The sequence below is a fragment of the Procambarus clarkii genome, chromosome 86, assembly GCF_040958095.1.
Source record: "Procambarus clarkii isolate CNS0578487 chromosome 86, FALCON_Pclarkii_2.0, whole genome shotgun sequence".
NCBI classification, from domain to species: domain Eukaryota; kingdom Metazoa; phylum Arthropoda; class Malacostraca; order Decapoda; family Cambaridae; genus Procambarus; species Procambarus clarkii.
In genome coordinates this window covers 12,081,401-12,107,327 of record NC_091235.1, presented here as the reverse complement: position 1 = coordinate 12,107,327, position 25,927 = coordinate 12,081,401, and the positions used below count along the sequence as shown (strand labels likewise).

Genomic DNA, 25,927 nt, shown 5'->3' with positions numbered 1-25,927 from the left:
CTGTCAATCCCTCCAACTCAAGGAATTGCTTCCTGTCAATCCCTGCAACTCTAGGAATCGCTTCTGTCAATCTCTCCAACTCAAGGAATTGCTTCCTGTCAATCCCTGCAACTCAAGGAATTGCTTCCTGTCAATCCCTGCAACTCAAGGAATTGCTTCCTGTCAATCCCTGCAACTCAAGGAATTGCTTCCTGTCAATCCCTGCAACTCAAGGAATTGCTTCCTGTCAACAACTCCAAATTAACGTGTGCTTCCCATTCATCCCTCCAAATCAACGAATTGCTTCTGTCAATCACCTCAAATCAACCAAATGATTAACCCCCCGTCAGTCACTCCAAATCAACCAATGCTTCCCGTCAATTACACTTACCTGTCTTCTCCCTAACACGAAGACAGAAAAAGACTGATACCGTCTTGTGCGTCCCAGCCAGCTAGCTCCTTGACGTGGGGCATCTCGTCTCGGAGGAGATTAAAGCAGAAATGATATAGAATATAATCTGTGAGCTTTCTATTGGCAGACGCCTCGGGGCTTTATTGCCAGAAGTCCCCTTGAGTGGGGAGTAATCCATCCTGGATATTTAGAGCGCAAAAAAATGGGATAAGGTATTGAGGGGGAATGGATCCATGGGTTACCCTTGTGGGTTAAGGGTGGGTGAGGGGGAAAATAAGGGAGGTATGGGAAGGTGAAAGGGAAAACGAGAGGGAAAACGAGAGGGAGAGAGATTAACAGTTGAGAGGCGGGCCGAAAGAGCAGAGCTCAATCCCCGCAAGTACAACTAGGTGAATATAACTAGGTGGGAAGAGAGAGAGAGAGAGAGAGAGAGAGAGAGAGAGAGAGAGAGAGAGAGAGAGAGAGAGAGAGAGAGAGAGAGAGAGAGAGAGAGAGAGAGAGAGAGAGAGACATGGTAAGAGAGATAAGACAGAGCAGGGGAATCAGACAAGATAAATAAAGGCTTTAAGACACAAACGAGGGAAGGGGAGAGAGATATAGAGGGAGAGAGAGAGAAGGAATAGGGTGATGAGGGAAAAAAAACAGCTCCAGTTGAAAGCAGGTTGACGAAGATCTCTTCACAGTGTAGCAAGTCTTTTGTCAACAACGGCTAGTAACAGTAATATCGAACTCATTAACAGGAAGATGAACCGTCGTATGCTACCACTCATGAAATTTCTAAAACTACTGAGCATCCCTCACTTATAGATCTTTTCAATGGGAGTTTCCATTCAACGGTCCACAAGAGAGAGGAGAAAGAGTACAGAATGACATAAGTGACACAGATAGCTGACCCCTAACTACACTAAAACGGAAATATGGTTCATCAATTACTACATGAAGAGCATGTAGAGCGGTTCATCAATTAAACATGAAGAGCAACCAACTTGCTCCTGACGAACTCCCCCGAGAGTAAGCGAAGTAGTCTTGGGTCTTCACTTGGAGTCTGTCAGCACCCCAATGATCTCAATATTCACAACAGCAATAGTCTCTTGCAAGCCGCATGGAAATACACATATAACATCGCTCCATTAAAGCACACATATCGTTTCTACACACACACACACACACACACACACACACACACACACACACACACACACACACACACACACACACACACACACACACACACACACACACACAATCAGACAATCACCCCAGATATTCCGGCCAACAACACAGGGATAGACGACAAACTATCACTGGCAATAGAAGATTATGTAACCATTACAAAATTGAGATAACACCCACGAGAGATACATATTTTTAACAACACTTCATATACGCCTGAGTACATATGTACCCGGAACAGAACTCTAGCTAGAGCCAGAGTACCAATGTACCCGGAACAGAACTCTGGATAGAGCCAGAGTACCAATGTAACCGGAACAGAAGTCTAGCTAGAACCAGAGTACCAATGTACCCGGAACAAAACTCTAGCTAGAGCCAGAGTACCAATGTACCCGGAACAGAACTCTAGATAGAGCCCTTGTACGTGTGTACCCGGAACAGAACTCTATATAGAGCCAGAGTACCAATGTACCCGGAACAGAACTCTAGCTAGACCCCGAGTACCAATGTACCCAGTCGTTACCATTGTTTAATGACTCTTGTAGAATTTAATATATAAGAGTTATTGTCGGGAACTAAAGAGCACCGCGAGGTTCAAGTTAATAAAGCTAGATTGATCCCTTCACGAAGACGGTTTTAGTGCGTATAAATGTGGGAATCTCAGCTCTGTGCATCTGAAATGTGAGATCATAAAGGGCGATATTTGAAAAGAAACTCATGGAGACGCCCAGGAAAATTGGTGGAAAAAAAAAATCATTGTTTAAAAGAGGAAGATGAAAAAAAAATTGGGTCATATCCAGAACTAACTACAGAGTCCTCAAAGGCAGAAAACCTTTTACTTACTAGACGCCATTGGATTAAATTTTGTCTTAGGTCTTAACGAAAGGAGGAGGATGGGTGGCATAAGAGAAGGGAGGAAGAGACAGTGGAGGATAATGAAAGGAAGAGAGAGAGGTTACCCAAAGGAATGGGGAACGGTAGAAGTATTAGAAGAATAGTTCAGATGTTGATGATTTCGAGAGTTGTTCTATTCCCACAGCCTTTCCCTGGTAATTGCTTGATGTTTGGCAGTGCACAGAGAAATCACAATAGCGAACTTCGGTTTCAACTCTTTTTACCGTGTCGTAGCTCAGTCGATTAAGGCAGCGTCTGGGATGCTCCCGGACGTAGGTTCGAATCCTCGTCACGGTCCTTGTGGATTTGTTTCATGTTTGGCATTATTTGCTTCGAAGCCCGAAGGTCCACATAGCTAAAACAGCCAAGACGATTCGGTGATTTCAGCACAAATATGTGCAATTTTTCTCTCTAAAATATCGTGTTGTTCCAGCACCATTTTTTATATTTGTTGACAAGAGATTGAAGAGTTGTGTGCCTTTGAGATCTGCGTTCTCTAATTGTACTGATATCAACCTATTATCCATTGGATTGTTGACCAGACCACACACTAGAAGGTGAAGGGACGACGACGTCTCGGTCCGTCCTGGACCATTCTCAAGTCGATTGTGAGAATGATACCTGGTTGATGGGGTTCTGGGAGTTCTTCTAAATGGATTGTGACAATCGACGTGAGAATGGTCCAGGACGGACCGAAACGTCATCGTCCCTTCACCTTCTAGTGTGTGGTCTGGTCAACATACTTTAGCCACGTTATTGTGACTTATCGCTTCCATTGGATTTTTTGTTGCACTTCTTACCATATCTCTCTTGGAACCCGACCTTCCAGTATCTTACATCTATGAAGACTAGACCACACACTAGAAAATGAGGAGACGATGACGTTTCGGTCCATCTTGGGCCATTACAAGTCGACTGGTGACTTGATAATGTTCCAGGTCGACCCGAAACGTCGTCGTTCCTTCCCTTTCTGATACGTGATTTGATCATCATATCTACAGCCACGTTATTGTGACTCATCATATCTACAGCCACGTTATTGTGACTCATCATATCTACAGCAACGTTATTGTGACTCATCATATCTAAAGCCACGTTATTGTGACTCATCGTCGCCATCTTACATGTTTATTATGATAAATCTCTTTCGTCCTCCTTCCAAGGAGTGTAGTATGAGAGCTTCCAGTCGCGCCCAGCAGTGTAAATGCTTCACCGATTCTATGCTTTCGTGTGAAGGGTTTTCTGTACACTTTCCAGCTCTATAACCTCTATATCCTGGAGAGGGAAAGTGACACCTGCTTGATGGGGTTCTGGGAGTTCTTCTACTCCCCAAGCCCGGTCCGAGGCCAGGTTCGAGTGTGGTATGGGCAATATTACAGGCGGAACAGAACCAGTGATTTGAAGAATGCCACCACTGGTGTGGCACTCCTTACCTGGAGCTTACCTGGAGAGGGTCTCGTGAGTTCTTGTATTCTCCGAGTACGGAATGTGATAACTTGGTTCAACAGGCTGTTGTTGCTTGCAGCTGCCCGCAGGCCCACACATCCACTACAGCCCGGTTGGTCCGGTACTTCTTGCAAGAACTTGTCGATTTTGTTCTTGAAGAAGTCCACCTTTGTTCCGGCAATATTTCTAATACTTGCTAGGAGAATACTGAACAGCTGATTTGAAGATCTTCGTTAGAAGATCTAAGAGGAGTATCTCTCTGAGAGAATCTCTCAGAGTATCTCTGAGAGTATCACTTTGCGAGTATCTCTCTAAGAGTATTTAAGAGAACCGCTCTCTCTCTCTAAGAAGAGAGAGAAAGAGAGAAATAAAGAGTTGAGGAAAAGGGACAGAGGATTAAGAAGAGGAAAGTCATTTTAAAGCTGCTGGAGAAAGGAAAACTGCCCGATAGGGAAGAAGGTGCTAGGGAAGGGAGTGTGGCTGGGAAGGGAGCGTGGCTGGGAAAGGAGCGTGGCAGGGAAAGAAGCATGGAGCCGGGAAAACTGTCATGGCGGGTAGGGAAGAGAATCAGCTCAATGTGTTGAATGCAAATCAAAACTGTAAAGACAAAGGACAAACAGACAGACAAAGGCAGAGCTGTATCAGCCAAAGGCCTTTTGATTACGCCCAGGAAATCAAATTCAAATACATACGCGCTCGAGTATATACACACACACACGCACGCACGCACACAGGCACAGGAATCTGTATACATCAGTTGATTGACGGTTGAGAGGCGGGACCAAAGAGCCAGAGCTCAACCCCCGCAAGAACAACTAGGTGAGTGCACACACACACAAACGTGTATTTTCAAAATTGTTTTCGTACCGAAAGAGCACCTTTGAGTCCACAGATTTAGCTTTTCATTCAATAAAATAAAAAATTTTCATTGTCATTCATGGTTGGGAGGCCGCAGGTGATGGGCGACGACACACACACACACACACACACACACACACACACACACACACACACACACACACACACACACACACACACACACACACACGGCGGGATCCAAGAGTTAATGCTCGATCCTGCAGACACAACTAGGTGAGTACACACACACACACACACACACACACACACACACACACACACACACACACAAGGCGGGATCCAAGAGTTAATGCTCGATGCTGCAGACACAACTAGGTGAGTACACACACACACACATACACACACACACACACACACACACACACACACACACACACACACACACACACACACACACACACACACACACACACTCACACACACACACACAATAGTCAGAGGTGTTTGGGCAACATCTCGTTTACGGCGCGATTTGTCTCAACCAGTCGTTTCCTGTATTAATGGGCGACGCTCGCATTCACTCATGCCTTTATTCATGGCTGACTCATTTTGATCACAGACCCCAGCAAGGGTACTCACCCCCTACTGTCGTGTCTAGGACTCGTCGAGGGTACTCACTTACTCACCAAACCCCCCCCCCCTCTCCTTGACTCATCTACTCTCGAGTCCTGACCCCAGCAAGGGTACTCATCACCCCTGACTCATCTACTCTCGAGTCCTGACCCCAGCAAGGGTACTCATCACCCCTGACTCATCTACTCTCGTGTCTTGACCCCAGCAAGGGTACTCACCCCCCCTGACTCATCTACTCTCGTGTCCTGACGCCAGCAAGGGTACTCATCACCCCTGACTCATCTACTCTCGTGTACTGACCCCAGCAAGGGTACTCACCCCCCCTGACTCATCTACTCTCGTGTACTGACCCCAGCAAGGGTACTCATCCGTAACTCACTCACTGTCCTCTCCAATGCGTCAGGAGTCCTAAGCATGAAACGACCGACAATTCAAAAGCCGAGGCCCAGGAGCTGAGACTCTCAGTATTTGCATGCTCTGTAAGGTAAGTGCTAGAGGTGATGGTGCCTCAAAAAATAGGCAGATGCTGCCCCCAAAAAATAGGCAGATGCTGCCCCCAAAAAATAGGCAGATGCTGCCAAAAAAAAAAAATAGGCAGATGCTGCTACATCTCCACCAAGTATCTTATATAGGTCTTGGACTCACCTAAGTGTATCTCCTGGTCGTTCTTGTACCACTTGACCTCGGCGACGGGCTTGGCGTCCTCCACCTTACACTCGAGGGTGACCTCCTCTCCCTCGCTCACCTCCAGGATGTCGTCAGGTCGTCGCCCAACCAGTTCCACGGAGGAGGGCGCCACTGTGGGAGAAGACAACGTGGGTGAGGTATACATATGGATGATGTATACACACACACACACACACACACACACACACACACACACACACACATATATATATATATATATATATATATATATATATATATATATATATATATATATATATATATATATATATATATATATCTAGGTCCCCCTACAAGGTCGAACTACTGACCCAGGATGCAACTGCACAACAGCTGACTACCTCCTGGGTAGCTATTCACGGCTAGGTGAGCAGAAGCATTAGGGGATAGGAAAGGTGCTCAACCCCTTCTGTTCGAACCGGGATTCGAGCCCGGGATTCCCGATTGTGTAGTCGAGAATGAACCCAACTGTGTTTCTTGTATGTGAAATTGGAGTTCATTTGGGATTTTGAAGTGAATTAGGAGTATATTTACCATAAATTGGTGAGAAATCTTACTATAATTCGAAGCTTCATGAGGACACTTTTTATTAGAATGTGTATTTACTATTTAAGTCTGCAGAATCGAGCTATTAGCTCTTGGACCCCGCTTTTCTAACCAGTCTATTTTTCCTCTATTATATCTACTACATATATTTGTCTCTAACACACACACACACACATACATCCCCAGGAAGCACAACCCGTAACAACTGTCTAACTCCCAAGTACCTATTTACTCCTAGGTGAACAAGTGTATCAGGGTGAAAGAAACTCTGCGCAATAGTTTCCGCCTCCGCCGGGAAGGATGAACCACATTTCCCCCAGTCTCGCCTGTTTATAACAATCTAGAGAAAATCTTCAGAGCGACAGAAACCCATTATAAGACAGCCATAACCGGGCTGTGGTGGGTATGTGGGCCTGCGGGCCGCTGCAAGCAACAGCCTACTGGACCAAACTCTCACAAGTCAAGCTTGGCCTCGGGCCAGGCTTGGGAAGTAGAAGAACTCCCAGAACCCCATCAACCAGGTATCAACCAACCATTTTAAGCCAGGTAAAGAAAACAACTCACACGCACACACACAGATGTCTATGTGAGAGGAGTTAACTACAGGCGTGACTGGTTCGAACAGGGTTCGAACTGGCGTGATGGGTTCGAACAGGTGTTCGTTTGACATGATTACATCGAGTGTTCTAATAATGGAGGCGATATATGACTGCGAACCATCAATTGAAAGAGACGTGTTCATTACAGGTGGCAGGTAGGAAATGAGTGTTGGGAGGGAGGGGGAGTGGAAAGGGGGGAGAAGAGGGGGGAATGAATAGTAGTTAGGGGGGGTAACAGGGGAAGGGAGAGGGAGAGGGGGGGATAGGAAGAGGGGACGAATCTAATAAGCCTCGTTAATTATGATCATTGACGTATGTTTTTTGACATGTGATTTGAACAACTCTTCATTATAAGTTCCATAAAAATACGTTTGGAATGTTGAAGATTTTTGAAGACGAAACATTTCTTCGCACATAACCTGGAGACCAGCAGTGAATTGAAATACTTGAAGGAAAGGAACTTGAGGAAAAAGCGCCAAGCCATTACGACTATATAGCACTTGGAAGGGGTCAGGATAAGGATTTGGGATGTGATGGGGGGGGGGAGAAGGAATGGTGCCCAACCACTTATGGACGGTCTGGGATTGAACGCCGACCTGCATGAAGCGAGACCGTCGCTCTACCGTCCAGCCCAATCAGTTGGGCCGACCAGCCTGCTATTAGTGTTGCAGAACAACACAAGAGCCACCACACCAGTCCCCTACAGTATTGCACAGCAACACAAGAGTCGCAATACCAAAACTCGCCACGGCCTGCAGCCGACTGCTACACGTTAAAAACATTTACTGGCAAATAACTACCTCAATTGATACATATAAAAATATTCGAACAGTGTTACATTCTCACTGTCAGAACACCGTCGAGGACTCCACTGTGTCAGAACACCGTCGAGGACTCCACTGTGTCAGAACACCGTCGAGGACTCCACTGTGTCAGAACACCGTTGAGGACTCCACTGTGTCAGAACACCGTCGAGGACTCCACTGTGTCAGAACACCGTCGAGGACTCCACTGTGTCAGAACACCGTTGAGGACTCCACTGTGTCAGAACACCGTCGAGGACTCCACTGTGTCAGAACACCGTCGAGGACTCCACTGTGTCAGAACACAGTCGAGGACTCCACTGTGTCAGAACACCGTCGAGGACTCCACTGTGTCTGAACACCGTCGAGGACTCCACTGTGTCAGAACACCGTCGAGGACTCCACTGTGTCTGAACACCGTCGAGGACTCCACTGTGTCTGAACACCGTCGAGGACTCCACTGTGTCTGAACACCGTCGAGGACTCCACTGTGTCAGAACACCGTCGAGGACTCCACTGTGTCAGAACACCGTTGAGGACTCCACTGTGTCAGAACACCGTCGAGGACTCCACTGAGTCAGAACACCGTCGAGGACTCCACTGTGTCAGAACACCGTTGAGGACTCCACTGTGTCAGAACACCGTTGAGGACTCCACTGTGTCAGAACACCGTCGATTACTCCACTGTGTCTGAACACCGTCGAGGACTCCACTGTGTCAGAACACAGTCGAGGACTCCACTGTGTCAGAACACCGTCGAGGACTCCACTGTGTCAGAACACCGTCGAGGAGACTCCACTGTGTCAGAACACCGTCGAGGACTCCACTGTGTCAGAACACCGTCGAGGACTCCACTGTGTCAGAACACCGTTGAGGACTCCACTGTGTCAGAACACCGTTGAGGACTCCACTGTGTCAGAACACCGTCGAGGACTCCACTGTGTCAGAACACCGTCGAGGACTCCACTGTGTCAGAACACCGTTGAGGACTCCACTGTGTCAGAACACCGTCGAGGACTCCACTGTGTCAGAACACCGTCGAGGACTCCACTGTGTCAGAACACCGTTGAGGACTCCACTGTGTCAGAACACCGTCGAGGACTCCACTGTGTCAGAACACCGCCGAGGACTCCACTGTGTCAGAACACAGTCGAGGACTCCACTGTGTCAGAACACCGTCGAGGACTCCACTGTGTCTGAACACCGTCGAGGACTCCACTGTGTCAGAACACCGTCGAGGACTCCACTGTGTCAGAACACCGTCGAGGACTCCACTGTGTCAGAACACCGTCGAGGACTCCACTGTGTCTGAACACCGTCGAGGAAACTCCACTGTCTCAGAACACCGTCGAGGACTCCACTGTGTCAGAACACCGTCGAGGACTCCACTGTGTCTGAACACCGTCGAGGACTCCACTGTGTCTGAACACCGTCGAGGAAACTCCACTGTGTCAGAACACCGTCGAGGACTCCACTGTGTCAGAACACCGTCGAGGACTCCACTGTGTCTGAACACCGTCGAGGACTCCACTGTGTCAGAACACCGTCGAGGACTCCACTGTGTCAGAACACCGTCGAGGACTCCACTGTGTCAGAACACCGTCGAGGACTCCACTGTGTCTGAACACCGTCGAGGACTCCACTGTGTCTGAACACCGTCGAGGACTCCACTGTGTCTGAACACCGTCGAGGACTCCACTGTGTCAGAACACCGTCGAGGACTCCACTGTGTCAGAACACCGTTGAGGACTCCACTGTGTCAGAACACCGTCGAGGACTCCACTGTGTCAGAACACCGTTGAGGACTCCACTGTGTCAGAACACCGTCGAGGACTCCACTGTGTCAGAACACCGTCGAGGACTCCACTGTGTCTGAACACCGTCGAGGACTCCACTGTGTCAGAACACAGTCGAGGACTCCACTGTGTCAGAACACCGTCGAGGACTCCACTGTGTCAGAACACCGTCGAGGAGACTCCACTGTGTCAGAACACCGTCGAGGACTCCACTGTGTCAGAACACCGTCGAGGACTCCACTGTGTCAGAACACCGTTGAGGACTCCACTGTGTCAGAACACCGTTGAGGACTCCACTGTGTCAGAACACCGTCGAGGACTCCACTGTGTCAGAACACCGTCGAGGACTCCACTGTGTCAGAACACAGTCGAGGACTCCACTGTGTCAGAACACCGTCGAGGACTCCACTGTGTCAGAACACCGTCGAGGAGACTCCACTGTGTCAGAACACCGTCGAGGACTCCACTGTGTCAGAACACCGTCGAGGACTCCACTGTGTCAGAACACCGTTGAGGACTCCACTGTGTCAGAACACCGTTGAGGATTCCACTGTGTCAGAACACCGTCGAGGACTCCACTGTGTCAGAACACCGGTGGAACACAGTGCTTCACACTAATACAAGCTGAGCACCGTCAGTGTTCTACATTAACATCAGTGTTCACTGTTTTATTGTTCCACGTTCGTCTCAACATTCAATGAACCATTCCACGTCCCCATTGAACATAGTGATTCTTGCGAATGATCACCCAGACTAGATCTTTGTACCTGGTTGATACCTGGTTAATGGGGTTCTGGGTGTTCTTCTACTCCCCAATCCCGGCCCGAGCCCAGGCTTGACTTGTGGGCGCTTGGTCCAACAGGCTCTTGTTGCTTGGAGCGGCCTGCAGGCCCACATATTCACCACAGCCCGGTTGGTCCGCCACTTCCTGAAGAAAGGTGCCATCCAACAGTCTGATTGACCAGATCGCCAACTAGGAGACCTGGTCAGGGACCGGGCCGCGGGAGCACATTGAACCTCGGAATCACCACAAGGTATGCAGAATACTCTTTCTCACTTCACTATTTATTTTTTAACACCCTTTCCATCTGTTCCTCCTTCTCTCTCTCCGTCCTCCAACTTTCCCATCCTCAACCCCTCTCCAGGTTCCCAAGGATGACCTCCAGCCTCCAGCGGCAGTTACTGTAGGGTGAGGTGCTCCGGTCTTCTAGCTGACCTCCCGCTCTGGCAATTAAAGCCGTCCAGAGAGAAGTGGGACAAAAGTTTCCTAATTAATAGCTGGTAGGTATTATGTGGAGGTGATAAAAATTAGAATTCCACATGAAACTCTGGGTCTGGGGGTGTGTTGGTGAGTCCGTGGGCGTGCTGGTGGGTCCGTGGGCGTGCTGGTGGGTCCGTGGGCGTGCTGGTGGGTCCGTGGGCGTGCTGGTGGGTCCGTGGGCGTGCTGGTGGGTCCGTGGGCATGCTGGTGGGTCCGTGGGCGTGCTGGTGGGTCCGTGGACGTGCTGGTGGGTCCGTGGGCGTGCTGGTGGGTCCGTGGACGTGCTGGTGGGTCCGTGGGCGTGCTGGGTTTGTCCGGTGGGTGGGCAAGTATAACACCTTCCCACATTAAACAAGATGCAGTTGGCCATATAATAATAAGGAGTGTGACGGCCGTCAAATATATATATATATATATATATATATATATATATATATATATATATATATATATATATATATATATATATATATGAGTGTAAATCACGAAAATTAACACGTAACACGAAAACATATATGTAATATATAAATTATACGTTACTGAGTCATTTTAATCAAGCGTTAAACGACAGGAGAATAAAATGTGTTCAACTTTATCCAGTATGGTGTAGGTCGTGCCTTGCGTGTCCTGTAAATAAAATGCTATCACATTGGCGTCCACAGCATATAGCTTGTGGATAAGGTTAGAGTTAAATGTAGTCTAGGAAATGCAGCAGAAGCCTGGAGGAAGCTGTACCGGAGATAGCGTTTTATGTTATCTAGCTGGACTCTGAGGTCTGGTTCCGTCTCATTGGGTGAGGTCCGGTTGTGTGTTTGTTCTGAGGGAATGTGTAAGCATTGTCTCGTAAGGTATAGTTGGTAATGAGAGTACTGTCTTAATACTATACGATATCAAAACTGCTTGGTATCAATACTATACGATATCAAAACGGTTGGCTCGGTATATTTGGTGAGAACTACCTACGTATATCTGACGGTTCTGGATTATATATATATATATATATATATATATATATATATATATATATATATATATATATATATATATATATATATATATATATATATATATATATATGAGACCGGCTCCTCGGCCGACCGGGGAGCCGGTCGGCCGAGCGGACAGCACGCTGAACTTCTGATCCTGTGGTCCTGGGTTCGATCCCAGGCGCCGGAGAGAAACAATGGGCAGAGTTTCTTTCACCCTATGCCCCTGTTACCTAGCAGTAAAATAGGTACCTGGGTGTTAGTCAGTTGTCACGGGCTGCTTCCTGGGGGTGGAGGCCTGGTCGAGAACCGGGCCGCGGGGACACTAAAGCCCCGAAATCATCTAAAGATAACCTCAAGATATATATATATATATATATATATATATATATATATATATATATATATATATATATATATATATATATATATATATATATATATATATATATATACATATATATATATATATATATATATATATATATATATATATATATATATATATATATATATATATATATATGTCGTACCTAGTAGCCAGAACGCACTTCTCAGCCTACTATGCAAGGCCCGATTTGCCTAATAAGCCAAGTTTTCCTGAATTAATATATTTTCTTTAATTTTTGTCTTATGAAATGATAAAGCTACCCATTTAATTATGTATGAGGTCAATTTTTTTTATTGGAGTTAAAATTAACGTAGATATATGACCGAACCTAACCAACCCTACCTAACCTAACCTAACCTATCTTTATAGGTTAGGTTAGGTTAGGTAGCCGAAAAAGTTAGGTTAGGTTAGGTTAGGTAGGTTAGGTAGTCGAAAAACAATTAATTCATGAAAACTTGGCTTATTAGGCAAATCGGGCCTTGCATAGTAGGCTGAGAAGTGCGTTCTGGCTACTAGGTACGACATATATATATATATATATATATATATATATATATATATATATATATATATATATATATATATATATATATATATATATAATATATATATATATATATATATATATATATATATATATATATATATATATAATATATATATATATATATATATATATATATATATATATATATATATGTCGTACCTAGTAGCCAGAATGCACTTCTCAGCCTACAATTCAGGGCCCGATTTGCCTAATAAGCCAAGTTTTCCTGAATTATTATATTTTCTCAAATTTTTTTCTACTGAAATGATAAAGCTACCCATTTCATTATGTATGAGGTCAATTTTTTTTTATTTGAGTTAAAATTAACGTAGATATATGACCGAACCTAACCAACCCTACCTAACCTAACCTAACCTATCTTTATGGGTTAGGTTAGGTTAGGTAGCCGAAAAAGCTATGTTAGGTTAGGTTAGGTAGGTTAGGTAGTCGAAAAATATTTAATTCATGAAAACTTGGCTTATTAGGCAAATCGGGCCTTGCATAGTAGGCTGAGAAGTGCGTTCTGGCTACTAGGTACGACATATATATATATACATATATATATATATATATGTCGTACCTAGTAGCCAGAACGCACTTCTCAGCCTACTATGCAAGGCCCGATTTGCCTAGTAAGCCAAGTTTCCATGAATTAATTGTTTTTCGACTACCTAACCAACCTAACCTAACCTAACCTAACCTTTTCGGTTACCTAACCTAACCTAACCTATAAAGATAGGTTAGGTTAGGTTAGGTTAGGTAGGGTTGGTTAGGTTCGGTCATATATCTACGTTAATTTTAACTCCAATAAAAAAAAAAATGACCTCATACATTATGAAATGGGTAGCTTTATCATTATATATATATATATATATATATATATATATATATATATATATATATATATATATATATATATGTATATATATATGCGAACAAGCCTGAATGGTCCCCAGGACTATATGCGACTGAAAACTCACACCCCAGAAGTGACTTGAACCCATACTGCCAGAAGCAATGCATCTGATGTACAGGATCACTTTAGTTATATATATATATATATATATATATATATATATATATATATATATATATATATATATATATATATATATATATATATGAGGTAGATTCTGCACTGCAACATTTGCCGGTTTTTTGTTTGTTTTCAGCGTAATGAAAGCAATTCGTGGCTGCGTCACAACGCACGACGCACGAACCTGTGGTGGTGGAGGATTCCACAGGGGCGAAAGAGCTCCACATTATACTATACATTATACAAAGAGCTTCCCCCCGTAAAGCCTCATCATACCCAAGCTATAACGGGCGCTGCTCTCGCGGGAGGCTTGCGAGAGCCTGGCCAATAATCTCCCTCCCGAGTTTGACACAGTTCCTGATATAATTGTTGCTGCTAATGAGATTAGCCGAAGGAAACGAGGAGGAAGCGGCTGCCTGCCCCATCAACGACTAGTTCCCTCCACCCCACGACCACCATCAACCCCCCCAATTCCATCCCTCTTCCACTCACAGCTTGCACTCGATAAATTGAGTTTACTAATCGGAGGAGCACATGAGGATACGAACGGAGGATGTGTGACCGCCTCTGTCAATACACATATTTAATGTTTTGCGCCAAATCACCAAGAGATGGATTGTTTCAAGAGAGACAGAGAGAGACAGACACACAGCTGGGAGGGGTGGGTAAGGGGGGGAGGACTCAACAGAGTCAGTACAACAGAGACAACCTGTTAGTACAAGTTGAGACATTCATGGTTATTCATGCCTATGGCACCTCTTGTGGTGGCTAAATCTTCATCAATCATCAATCTACTGTCTCCTAAGACGACATATTTCGTCGTTCAGCACATCTCCTGTGGCAGGTGATATTCTACAGTTAATTTTTAATATCTTAGTCAACCTCGATCAAAAATGACATTTGAGAAATTCTCTTGCAATTAAACCAAGATGCAAGAGCACTAATCAGAGGAATAGAAGCCCTAAACTAGACAATCATCAACACGGAATATGCAATCATATTCAATGAAACATTTAATGAAAACCTGCTGCCAGTATATATATATATATATATATATATATATATATATATATATATATATATATATGGCTTGGTGCTTGGTATAAAATGTAGGCGTATGTATCATAGATATACACATAACAATAATTCAATTGAAAATGTTCAAGCTAATAATCCGGAACACAGAGCCAGGCGCTGCCCACTACAGTTAAGAGAAGCAATAAAGCTCTCAAAGCTCCCTCAAGAGAAATAAAAATCTGTCCAGAGAAATATCCGAAAGACATAAAAAAGTGTATTTACGGGAGGAAGTGCAACTCAGATGGAGGACGGACTTGTGCCTCACACACACACACACACACACACACACACACACACACACATACACACACACACACACACACACACACACACACACACACATACACATACACACACACACACACACACACACATACACTCGCCGAAAAGCCTAGTAATCCCCCCAAAGGCGAGGGGACTCCCTGCCAGGCGACAGTTCCCATTAGTGACTACAAGATACATGGGTGTTTATGGAGAGTCGCAAGGGGAAATGACTCGATAATAACATCATCTCGGCATAAGGATGCACACTTAGAGATGCCCAGGTGCTGCTAAGGAGGGAGTCGTTGACCTGACGACGTCTTCCCTGTGAAGAACCATGCCCTCTGAGCACTTATGATGATCCCAAAGAACAACCCAAGTGATATCCATATTATCTTGCATTTTATTTTTATCATATTCTCCAGTTCTTTCATTTTATGTTATCTATTTCATTCTCAGGATGTAGCAATGCCCCTTCTGCATGAGGCTTCTTCTTATTATTATTAATTATTATTTTTATTATTATAAATTATTATTATTTTAGCATTTTTATTGACAAAATATCAAATTTTGCCTAAACTGAGTAATTCAAATGGGTCTTTTTACAATGAGATGGTGCCCGTTTCCACTGCCACACAGGATCATACACAAGACAACAGTGTATGTAGATTGAAGAACATACATGATTCATGATGATACATGCTAATACATGAGATATTATACATGTTTCACTTTATGAAGTTGTACATGAAACTTTCTATTTTTCACTACCACACATCGGATGGATTCATGAGATATGTAGCTTAAAAATATAATAATAATTAAATCTCAGTTCTTCATTCTTTAGAATGGATAAGCAAATTTTGTATAAATTGTTAGGATGTCTTCCAGTATACCAGATTCAATGAGGTAATTACACACTTGATTGTGCAACAGGCCAGGTGTAAAATATTTTACAGTTTCACATTCAACTATGTAATGTTCAAGTAAATGATTTAATGGCTGGTCACATTAGTTTACAGGCTGAATATTCTGGTAGTGGCTCAGCCTCACTACCCTCCCGCTGGCGAAAATAGCCATGGCGAATTTTCGCAATGACTACATCACATTGTCTGGTCCGATTACTGTGCTAACCATACAAAAACTGTTCCATGCATGAATCCCGTTGGTAATGAACATATCAACTCCATTTATCAATCTAAATATATGTATAGTGGTGGTCTCTCTCTCCTCATTCTGTCTCCACTTTCTCCTGTCTCCTCCTCCTCTCCCTGTCTCCTCCTCGTTGCCCGGGACAGGATTCGGCATATGGTCAAACACCTGTGTGCCTTTTTCCGCTACACAGTTTGGCGTCCTCCACTGAGCGCCCTCCAATTATGGTTGAGAGTTGGAGTGCGAGAGATTGCTTGGTGTGAAATTGAAGTGTAAATGGATTTCCCCCTCTTCCCCCTACTCGCCTCTTCTTCCGTATTTCCCTCTTCTCTGTAATTCGTTCTCTATATTTAAATCTCCAGTTCTACCTCCCTTTCATGTTTTCACAATTTGCCTTGGGTACCTCTCCTCTTCTCTCTCTCTCTCTCTTTCTCACCTTTCGCATGCTTTTCTCTACTCCCTAGATTTCCTCTTCTTTATCTTTCTCTCGCTTCAATTTCTCGTTATTCGAATTTCCTTCTTTCTAGGTCCACCTCTTTCTCTTTCCTTTACGACGAATGGTTCATAAATTTCTGTGGCTTCCGCGAGCAAAACACATCTTTTATACAATTTCCCGCGCTATTGTGATTGCTTTTATGGCTGTCGGCTTCCATAATATGCTTGCTAATATATTATTTGCATTTCCGAATGGTTGTGCAGACGAGTGTACTTATCAAAGGAACTTAACCAAGTCATCTAAGTACTTATCTAAGTTGCCATACTTATCTAAGTTGCCATACTTATCTAGGTTGCCATACTTATCTAGGTTGCCATACTTATCTAAGTTGCCATACTTATCTAAGTTGCCATACTTATCTAAGTTGCCATACTTATCTAAGTTGCCATACTTAGATAAGTTGCCATAAGTATCAAAGTTGCCATAAGAATCTAAGTTGCCATAAGTATTTAAGTTGCCATAAGTATCTAAGTTGCCATAAGTCTCTAAGTTGCCATAAGTATCTAAGTTGCCATACTTATCTAAGCCGAGAGCACATCAAGATGTGCTGCTTGAATAGTCGACTGTTTGATTTCTAAGACACTTCCCCGGACTATGTCATTTAATGCAATGGGTCTCTGCAGCTTGGGGTTTCATACATTTAATACAATTGTGTATTGTTTTTGTTGCAACAACGTCTTTTTTGTATGTAAATCTTATAGATCCCAGTAGGCTCAGGAATCTGTACACCAGTAGATTGACAGTTGAAAGGCGGGACCAAAGAGCCAGAGTTCAACCACCCCCCGCAAGCCCAGCTAGGTGAGTACCCACCAGGTGAAAGATGGGTCCCATCCCAGCAAGAAGGAGGGCGTCTCACTACCGTGGCTTCCCTCTACATAACGCATCAATATATTCACGAAAGCATATGGTGGTGACGTCGCTGCTAGCCTTCTGGCAGAAATTAATGATATCGTTCCTTTACTCTGTAAGGTTGTGGTGGTGGTGGTGGTTGTATGGTGGGGTGGTGAGTGAGTGGTAGTTGTAGTGTGGTGGTTGTGGTGACGGCTGATTAATAGCAGTTGTGATGGACGCAAAGTGAGGTTTGGATTTGGTTTTACACACACACACACACACACACACACACACACACACACACACACACACACACACACACACACACACACACACACACACACTCTCACACACACACACACACACACACATAACATAAACAAAGTCCTCTGAAAGTGTTTTTTTCAGCAGCTATGAAAGTTTTAACATTTTAAATCCTAAAAAAAGCTAATAAATACAGTTGCAACTGCAAGCAACAAAGCAATGAAAGCTCAAGTAATGAAGAACTCAATGAATAACCTAAATTCAGGGAAATGTTGGAATATTCACGAGCCAGATTTATATAGTAGAAGCGAAGCCCTGAATTAGAAAAAACAATAATTGGTCTTTTGAGACGGGTGTATAAATTATAGATGCATTGAAGAGTCTATAAGATTGAACCCATGAACCCATGAAGCATGAACCCATGAACCGATGAACCTTGAATCTATGAACCATGGGATTGGCGTTGTGTGCGCATAGCATTGCCAGCGTGCTTTCCTCGTCTACTTTAATTGTTCTTTTTGTCTCAGGGTTCGAATCCTATGCAGGGAGGGAATAACTGGACGTCACACAAAGAAATCACAATAACCCGGTATATCTGTGAGAAAATATGGAAGCTGTACGATGGGATCAAACTCTCGTTTCCCGATTGGATATCGTTCTTCGCTCACACTTGAAGAACGATCGCATTGGGGACCCAAATGCGAGTATATAAGACAAGCTGTTTAAATGTTAGCATAGTAAAACTCTGTTCATTGTTTTCAGGTTACAGTTGTGAGTGTGTAAACTAAAGTCTTTGAAAATGTAATAAGTTATTACGAAACGCGTTCAAGCGTCGCGTTAGACTAGAAATAAAAATTAATTTTGGAGAATTGATTTTTCAATTACCATTGACAGTAAAAAGAAACATAAGAAATATTGAGAAAATTCGAGTTAGAATTATTAATCTTACTTTTTCGGTCATATTTAACAACATATATATATATATATATATATATATATATATATATATATATATATATATATATATATATATATATATATATATATATATATATTCATATATATATTCATATATATGTATATATATATATATATATATATATATATATATATTAGTATATTTTGGTAGCAGTCTTTCCTGTAGACATATATTATTAAATATGACCGAAAAAGTAAGATTAATAATTCTAACACGAATTTTCTCAATCTTTCGTACATTACGCTTCACTGTTGGAGGTAAATCAAAAATCACTTCTCCAAAATTCATTTTTATTTCTAGTCTGACGCGACACGGGCGCGTTTCGTAAAACTTATTACATTTTCAAAGACTTCACAAATACACAACTGATTAGAACGTATCTCTGATTTTATATCTACATTTGAGTGAGGTGGGAAGGGTGATGTGGCATTAACACAAGACAGAACAGGAGGGGATATTAATAGGGTATTAAAAGTATCAACACAAGACAGAACAGAAACAATGGGTATTGAATAGAAGTGTTTGTAGAAAGCCTATTGGTCCATATTTCTTGATGCTTCTATATTGGAGCGGAGTCTTGAGGTGGGTAGAATATAGTTGTGCAATAATTGGCTGTTGATTGCTGGTGTTGACTTCTTGATGTGTAGTGCCTCGCAAACGTCAAGCCGCCTGCTATCGCTGTATCTATCGATGATTTCTGTGTTGTTTACTAGGATTTCTCTGGCGATGGTTTGGTTATGGGAAGAGATTATATGTTCCTTAATGGAGCCCTGTTGCTTATGCATCGTTAAACGCCTAGAAAGAGATGTTGTTGTCTTGCCTATATACTGGGTTTTTTGGAGCTTACAGTCCCCAAGTGGGCATTTGAAGGCATAGACGACATTAGTCTCTTTTAAAGCATTCTGTTTTGTGTCTGGAGAGTTTCTCATGAGTAGGCTGGCCGTTTTTCTGGTTTTATAGTAAATCGTCAGTTGTATCCTCTGATTTTTGTCTGTAGGGATAACGTTTCTATTAACAATATCTTTCAGGACCCTTTCCTCCGTTTTATGAGCTGTGGAAAAGAAGTTCCTGTAAAATAGTCTAATAGGGGGTATAGGTGTTGTGTTAGTTGTCTCTTCAGAGGTTGCATGGCTTTTCACTTTCCTTCTTATGATGTCTTCGATATATATATATATATATATATATATATATATATATATATATATATATATATATATATATATATATATATATATGATATATATATATATATATATATATATGAATATATATATATATATATATATATATATATATATATATATATGAATATATATATATATATATATATATATATATATATATATATATATATATGAATATATATATATATATATATATATATATATATATATATATATATATATATTATTAAATATGACCGAAAAAGTAAGATTAATAATTCTAACACGAATTTTCTCAATCTTTCGTACATTACGCTTCACTGTTGGAGGTAAATCAAAAATCACTTCTCCAAAATTCATTTTTATTTCTAGTCTGACGCGACACGGGCGCGTTTCGTAAAACTTATTACATTTTCAAAGACTTCACAAATACACAACTGATTAGAACTTACGTATCTCTGATTTTATATCTACATTTGAGTGAGGTGGGAGGGGTGATGTGGCATTAACACAAGACAGAACAAGAGGGGATATTAATAGGGTATTAAAAGTATCAACACAAGACAGAACAGAAACAATGGGTATTGAATAGAAGTGTTTGTAGAAAGCCTATTGGTCCATATTTCTTGATGCTTCTATATTGGAGCGGAGTCTTGAGGTGGGTAGAATATAGTTGTGCAATAATTGGCTGTTGATTGCTGGTGTTGACTTCTTGATGTGTAGTGCCTCGCAAACGTCAAGCCGCCTGCTATCGCTGTATCTATCGATGATTTCTGTGTTGTTTACTAGGATTTCTCTGGCGATGGTTTGGTTATGGGAAGAGATTATATGTTCCTTAATGGAGCCCTGTTGCTTATGCATCGTTAAACGCCTAGAAAGAGATGTTGTTGTCTTGCCTATATACTGGGTTTTTTGGAGCTTACAGTCTCCAAGTGGGCATTTGAAGGCATAGACGACATTAGTCTCTTTTAAAGCGTTCTGTTTTGTGTCTGGAGAGTTTCTCATGAGTAGGCTGGCCGTTTTTCTGGTTTTATAGTAAATCGTCAGTTGTATCCTCTGATTTTTGTCTGTAGGGATAACGTTTCTATTAACAATATCTTTCAGGACCCTTTCCTCCATTTTATGAGCTGTGGAAAAGAAGTTCCTGTAAAATAGTCTAATAGGGGGTATAGGTGTTGTGTTAGTTGTCTCTTCAGAGGTTGCATGGCTTTTCACTTTCCTTCTTATGATGTCTTCGATGAAACCATTGGAGAAGCCGTTATTGACTAGGACCTGCCTTACCCTACAGAGTTCTTCGTCGACTTGCTTCCATTCTGAGCTGTGGCTGAGAGCACGGTCGACGTATGCGTTAACAACACTCCTCTTGTACCTGTCAGGGCAGTCGCTGTTGGCATTTAGGCACATTCCTATGTTTGTTTCCTTAGTGTAGACTGCAGTGTGGAAACCTCCGCCCTTTTCCATGACTGTTACATCTAGAAAAGGCAGCTTCCCATCCTTTTCCGTCTCGTAAGTGAAACGCAGCACGGAACTCTGCTCAAATGCCTCCTTCAGCTCCTGCAGATGTCTGACATCAGGTACCTGTGTAAAAATGTCGTCAACATACCTGCAGTATATGGCCGGTTTCAAGTTCATGTCGACTAAGACTTTTTGCTCGATGGTACCCATGTAGAAGTTTGCAAACAGGACACCTAGGGGAGAACCCATGGCGACCCCATCTACTTGCTTATACATGTGCCCATCCGGGCTCTAGAAGGGTGCCTCTTTAGTACAAGCTTGGAGTAGTTTCCTCAGAATACTTTCTGGCATGTCAAGAGGAGTACAGGCTAGATCACGATACACTCTGTCGGCTATCATTCCGATTGTCTCGTCCACAGGTACGTTGGTAAACAGCGATTCTACGTCCAACGAGGCTCTTATCCCTGTGGCCCGTGTGCCCCGCAGTAAGTCCACAAATTCCTTTGGAGACTTCAGGCTGAAGGCGCAAGGAACATAAGGAGTCAGCAGGCCGTTGAGTCGCTTCGCCAGTCTGTACGTGGGTGTGGGTATCTGGCTTATGATTGGCAGAAGTGGGTTTCCAGGCTTGTGCGTCTTGACATTTCCATACGCATATCCAGGTTTATATTCCCCAATGATCTTTGGCAGGTTCTTTTGTATGTACACATATATATTTGCTTTATTTGAACTTTGTTACAAAAAAGGAGTTACATATAGGTTACAAAGATGGTTATCATAGGTTGTCAAGTTCCTCCAGCTCCTCAGATGGCGGGCAGGAACCCTGGATGCAGTGCGCATTTCCCCTCTGTATCGCCACACTGAGGCGCTGGAAAAGAAAGCTGGCAGCTCTAGGGTCCCTTGTTGTTTCAATGAGCCTAGAACCCAATTCCTTCAAAAAACTGGTAGCACTTTTACCGCAGACGCCAAGTGTCTCAGAAGCATTGGGGACAAAATTGTAGTAGTGATCCAGTTCTCTATACTATATATATATATATATATATATATATATGAATGAAAACTCACACCCCAGAAGTGACTCGAACCCATACTCCCAGAAGCAACACAACTGGTAACTACAGGGCGCCTTAATCCACTTGACCATCACGGCCGTCAAAAGGAAGTGATAGCCAAGGCTATTTGAGCCACTTCCCCGACGGCAACTCGGATGGTAATCTTGGGCATAGCATTTCACCAAATCACCTCATTCTTTGGGGCACACGTGAGGAACACAAATGCGAACAAGCCTGAATGGTCCCCAGGACTATATGCGAATGAAAACTCACACCCCAGAAGTGACTCGAACCCATACTCCCAGGAGCAACGCAACTGGTATGTACAAGACGCCTTAATCCACTTGACCATCACGGCCGTCAAAAGGAAGTGATAGCCGAGGCTATTTGAGCCACTTTGAGTTTTCATTCGCATATAGTCCTGGGGACCATTCAGGCTTGTTCGCATTTGTGTTCCTCACGTGTGCCCCAAAGAATGAGGTGATTTGGTGAAATGCTATGCCCAAGATTACCATCCGAGTTGCCGTCGGGGAAGTGGCTCAAATAGCCTCGGCTATCACTTCCTTTTGACGGCCGTGATGGTCAAGTGGATTAAGGCGCCCTGTAGTTACCAGTTGTGTTGCTTCTGGGAGTATGGGTTCGAGTCACTTCTGGGGTGTGAGTTTTCATTCGCATATAGTCCTGGGGACCATTCAGGCTTGTTCGCATATATATATATATATATATATATATATATATATATATATATATATATATATAACTGAAAACTCACACCCCAGAAGTGACTCGAACCCATACTCCCAGATGCCACTCAACTGGTATGTACAAGACGCCTTAATCCACTTGACCATCACGACGGGACAAAATGAGGTGATAGCTGAGGCTATTTGAACCACCCCACCGCCGGCACTCGGATAGTAATCTTGGGCATAGCATTTTACCAAATCACCTCATTCTTTGGGGCACACGTGAGGAACACAAATGCGAACAAGCCTGAATGGTCCCCAGGACAATATGCAACTGAAAACTCACACCCCAGAAGTGACTCGAACCCATACTCCCAGATGCCACGCAACTGGTATGTACAAGACGCCTTAATCCACTTGACCATCACGACCGGACAAAATGAGGTGATAGCCGAGGCTATTTGAACCACCCCACCGCCGGCACTCGGATAGTAATCTTGGGCATAGCATTTTACCAAATCACCTCATTCTTTGGGGCACACGTGAGGAACACAAATGCGAACAAGCCTGAATGGTCCCCAGGACAATATGCAACTGAAAACTCACACCCCAGAAGTGACTCGAACCCATACTCCCAGATGCCACGCAACTGGTATGTACAAGACGCCTTAATCAACTTGACCATCACGACCGGACAAAATGAGGTGATAGCCGAGGCTATTTGAACCACCCCACCGCCGGCACTCGGATAGTAATCTTGGGCATAGCATTTTACCAAATCACCTCATTCTTTGGGGCACACGTGAGGAACACAAATGCGAACAAGCCTGAATGGTCCCCAGGACAATATGCAACTGAAAACTCACACCCCAGAAGTGACTCGAACCCATACTCCCAGATGCCACGCAACTGGTATGTACAAGACGCCTTAATCCACTTGACCATCACGACCGGACAAAATGAGGTGATAGCCGAGGCTATTTGAACCACCCCACCGCCGGCACTCGGATAGTAATCTTGGGCATAGCATTTTACCAAATCACCTCATTCTTTGGGGCACACGTGAGGAACACAAATGCGAACAAGCCTGAATGGTCCCCAGGACAATATGCAACTGAAAACTCACACCCCAGAAGTGACTCGAACCCATACTCCCAGATGCCACGCAACTGGTATGTACAAGACGCCTTAATCCACTTGACCATCACGACCGGACAAAATGAGGTGATAGCCGAGGCTATTTGAACCACCCCACCGCCGGCACTCGGATAGTAATCTTGGGCATAGCATTTTACCAAATCACCTCATTCTTTGGGGCACACGTGAGGAACACAAATGCGAACAAGCCTGAATGGTCCCCAGGACAATATGCAACTGAAAACTCACACCCCAGAAGTGACTCGAACCCATACTCCCAGATGCCACGCAACTGGTATGTACAAGACGTCTTAATCCACTTGACCATCACGACCGGACAAAATGAGGTGATAGCCGAGGCTATTTGAACCACCCCACCGCCGGCACTCGGATAGTAATCTTGGGCATAGCATTTTACCAAATCACCTCATTCTTTGGGGCACACGTGAGGAACACAAATGCGAACAAGCCTGAATGGTCCCCAGGACAATATGCAACTGAAAACTCACACCCCAGAAGTGACTCGAACCCATACTCCCAGATGCCACGCAACTGGTATGTACAAGACGCCTTAATCCACTTGACCATCACGACCGGACAAAATGAGGTGATAGCCGAGGCTATTTGAACCACCCCACCGCCGGCACTCGGATAGTAATCTTGGGCATAGCATTTTACCAAATCACCTCATTCTTTGGGGCACACGTGAGGAACACAAATGCGAACAAGCCTGAATGGTCCCCAGGACAATATGCAACTGAAAACTCACACCCCAGAAGTGACTCGAACCCATACTCCCAGATGCCACGCAACTGGTATGTACAAGACGCCTTAATCCACTTGACCATCACGACCGGACAAAATGAGGTGATAGCCGAGGCTATTTGAACCACCCCACCGCCGGCACTCGGATAGTAATCTTGGGCATAGCATTTTACCAAATCACCTCATTCTTTGGGGCACACGTGAGGAACACAAATGCGAACAAGCCTGAATGGTCCCCAGGACAATATGCAACTGAAAACTCACACCCCAGAAGTGACTCGAACCCATACTCCCAGATGCCACGCAACTGGTATGTACAAGACGCCTTAATCCACTTGACCATCACGACCGGACAAAATGAGGTGATAGCCGAGGCTATTTGAACCACCCCACCGCCGGCACTCGGATAGTAATCTTGGGCATAGCATTTTACCAAATCACCTCATTCTTTGGGGCACACGTGAGGAACACAAATGCGAACAAGCCTGAATGGTCCCCAGGACAATATGCAACTGAAAACTCACACCCCAGAAGTGACTCGAACCCATACTCCCAGATGCCACGCAACTGGTATGTACAAGACGCCTTAATCCACTTGACCATC

General features: G+C 43.8%; 1 protein-coding gene across 2 annotated transcripts in view; it reads right to left on the bottom strand.

Annotated features, from left to right (window-relative positions):
* LOC123769483 (nephrin) overlaps positions 1–25,927 on the bottom strand; it is a 362,317-nt gene that overhangs the window by 143,205 nt on the left and 193,185 nt on the right. For both annotated transcript variants that reach the window (XM_069317115.1, XM_069317116.1), the window contains exon 4: positions 6,002–6,154. In XM_069317115.1, coding sequence (XP_069173216.1) covers positions 6,002–6,154 — 153 coding nt within the window. The remainder of the gene's footprint in view (positions 1–6,001; positions 6,155–25,927) is intronic.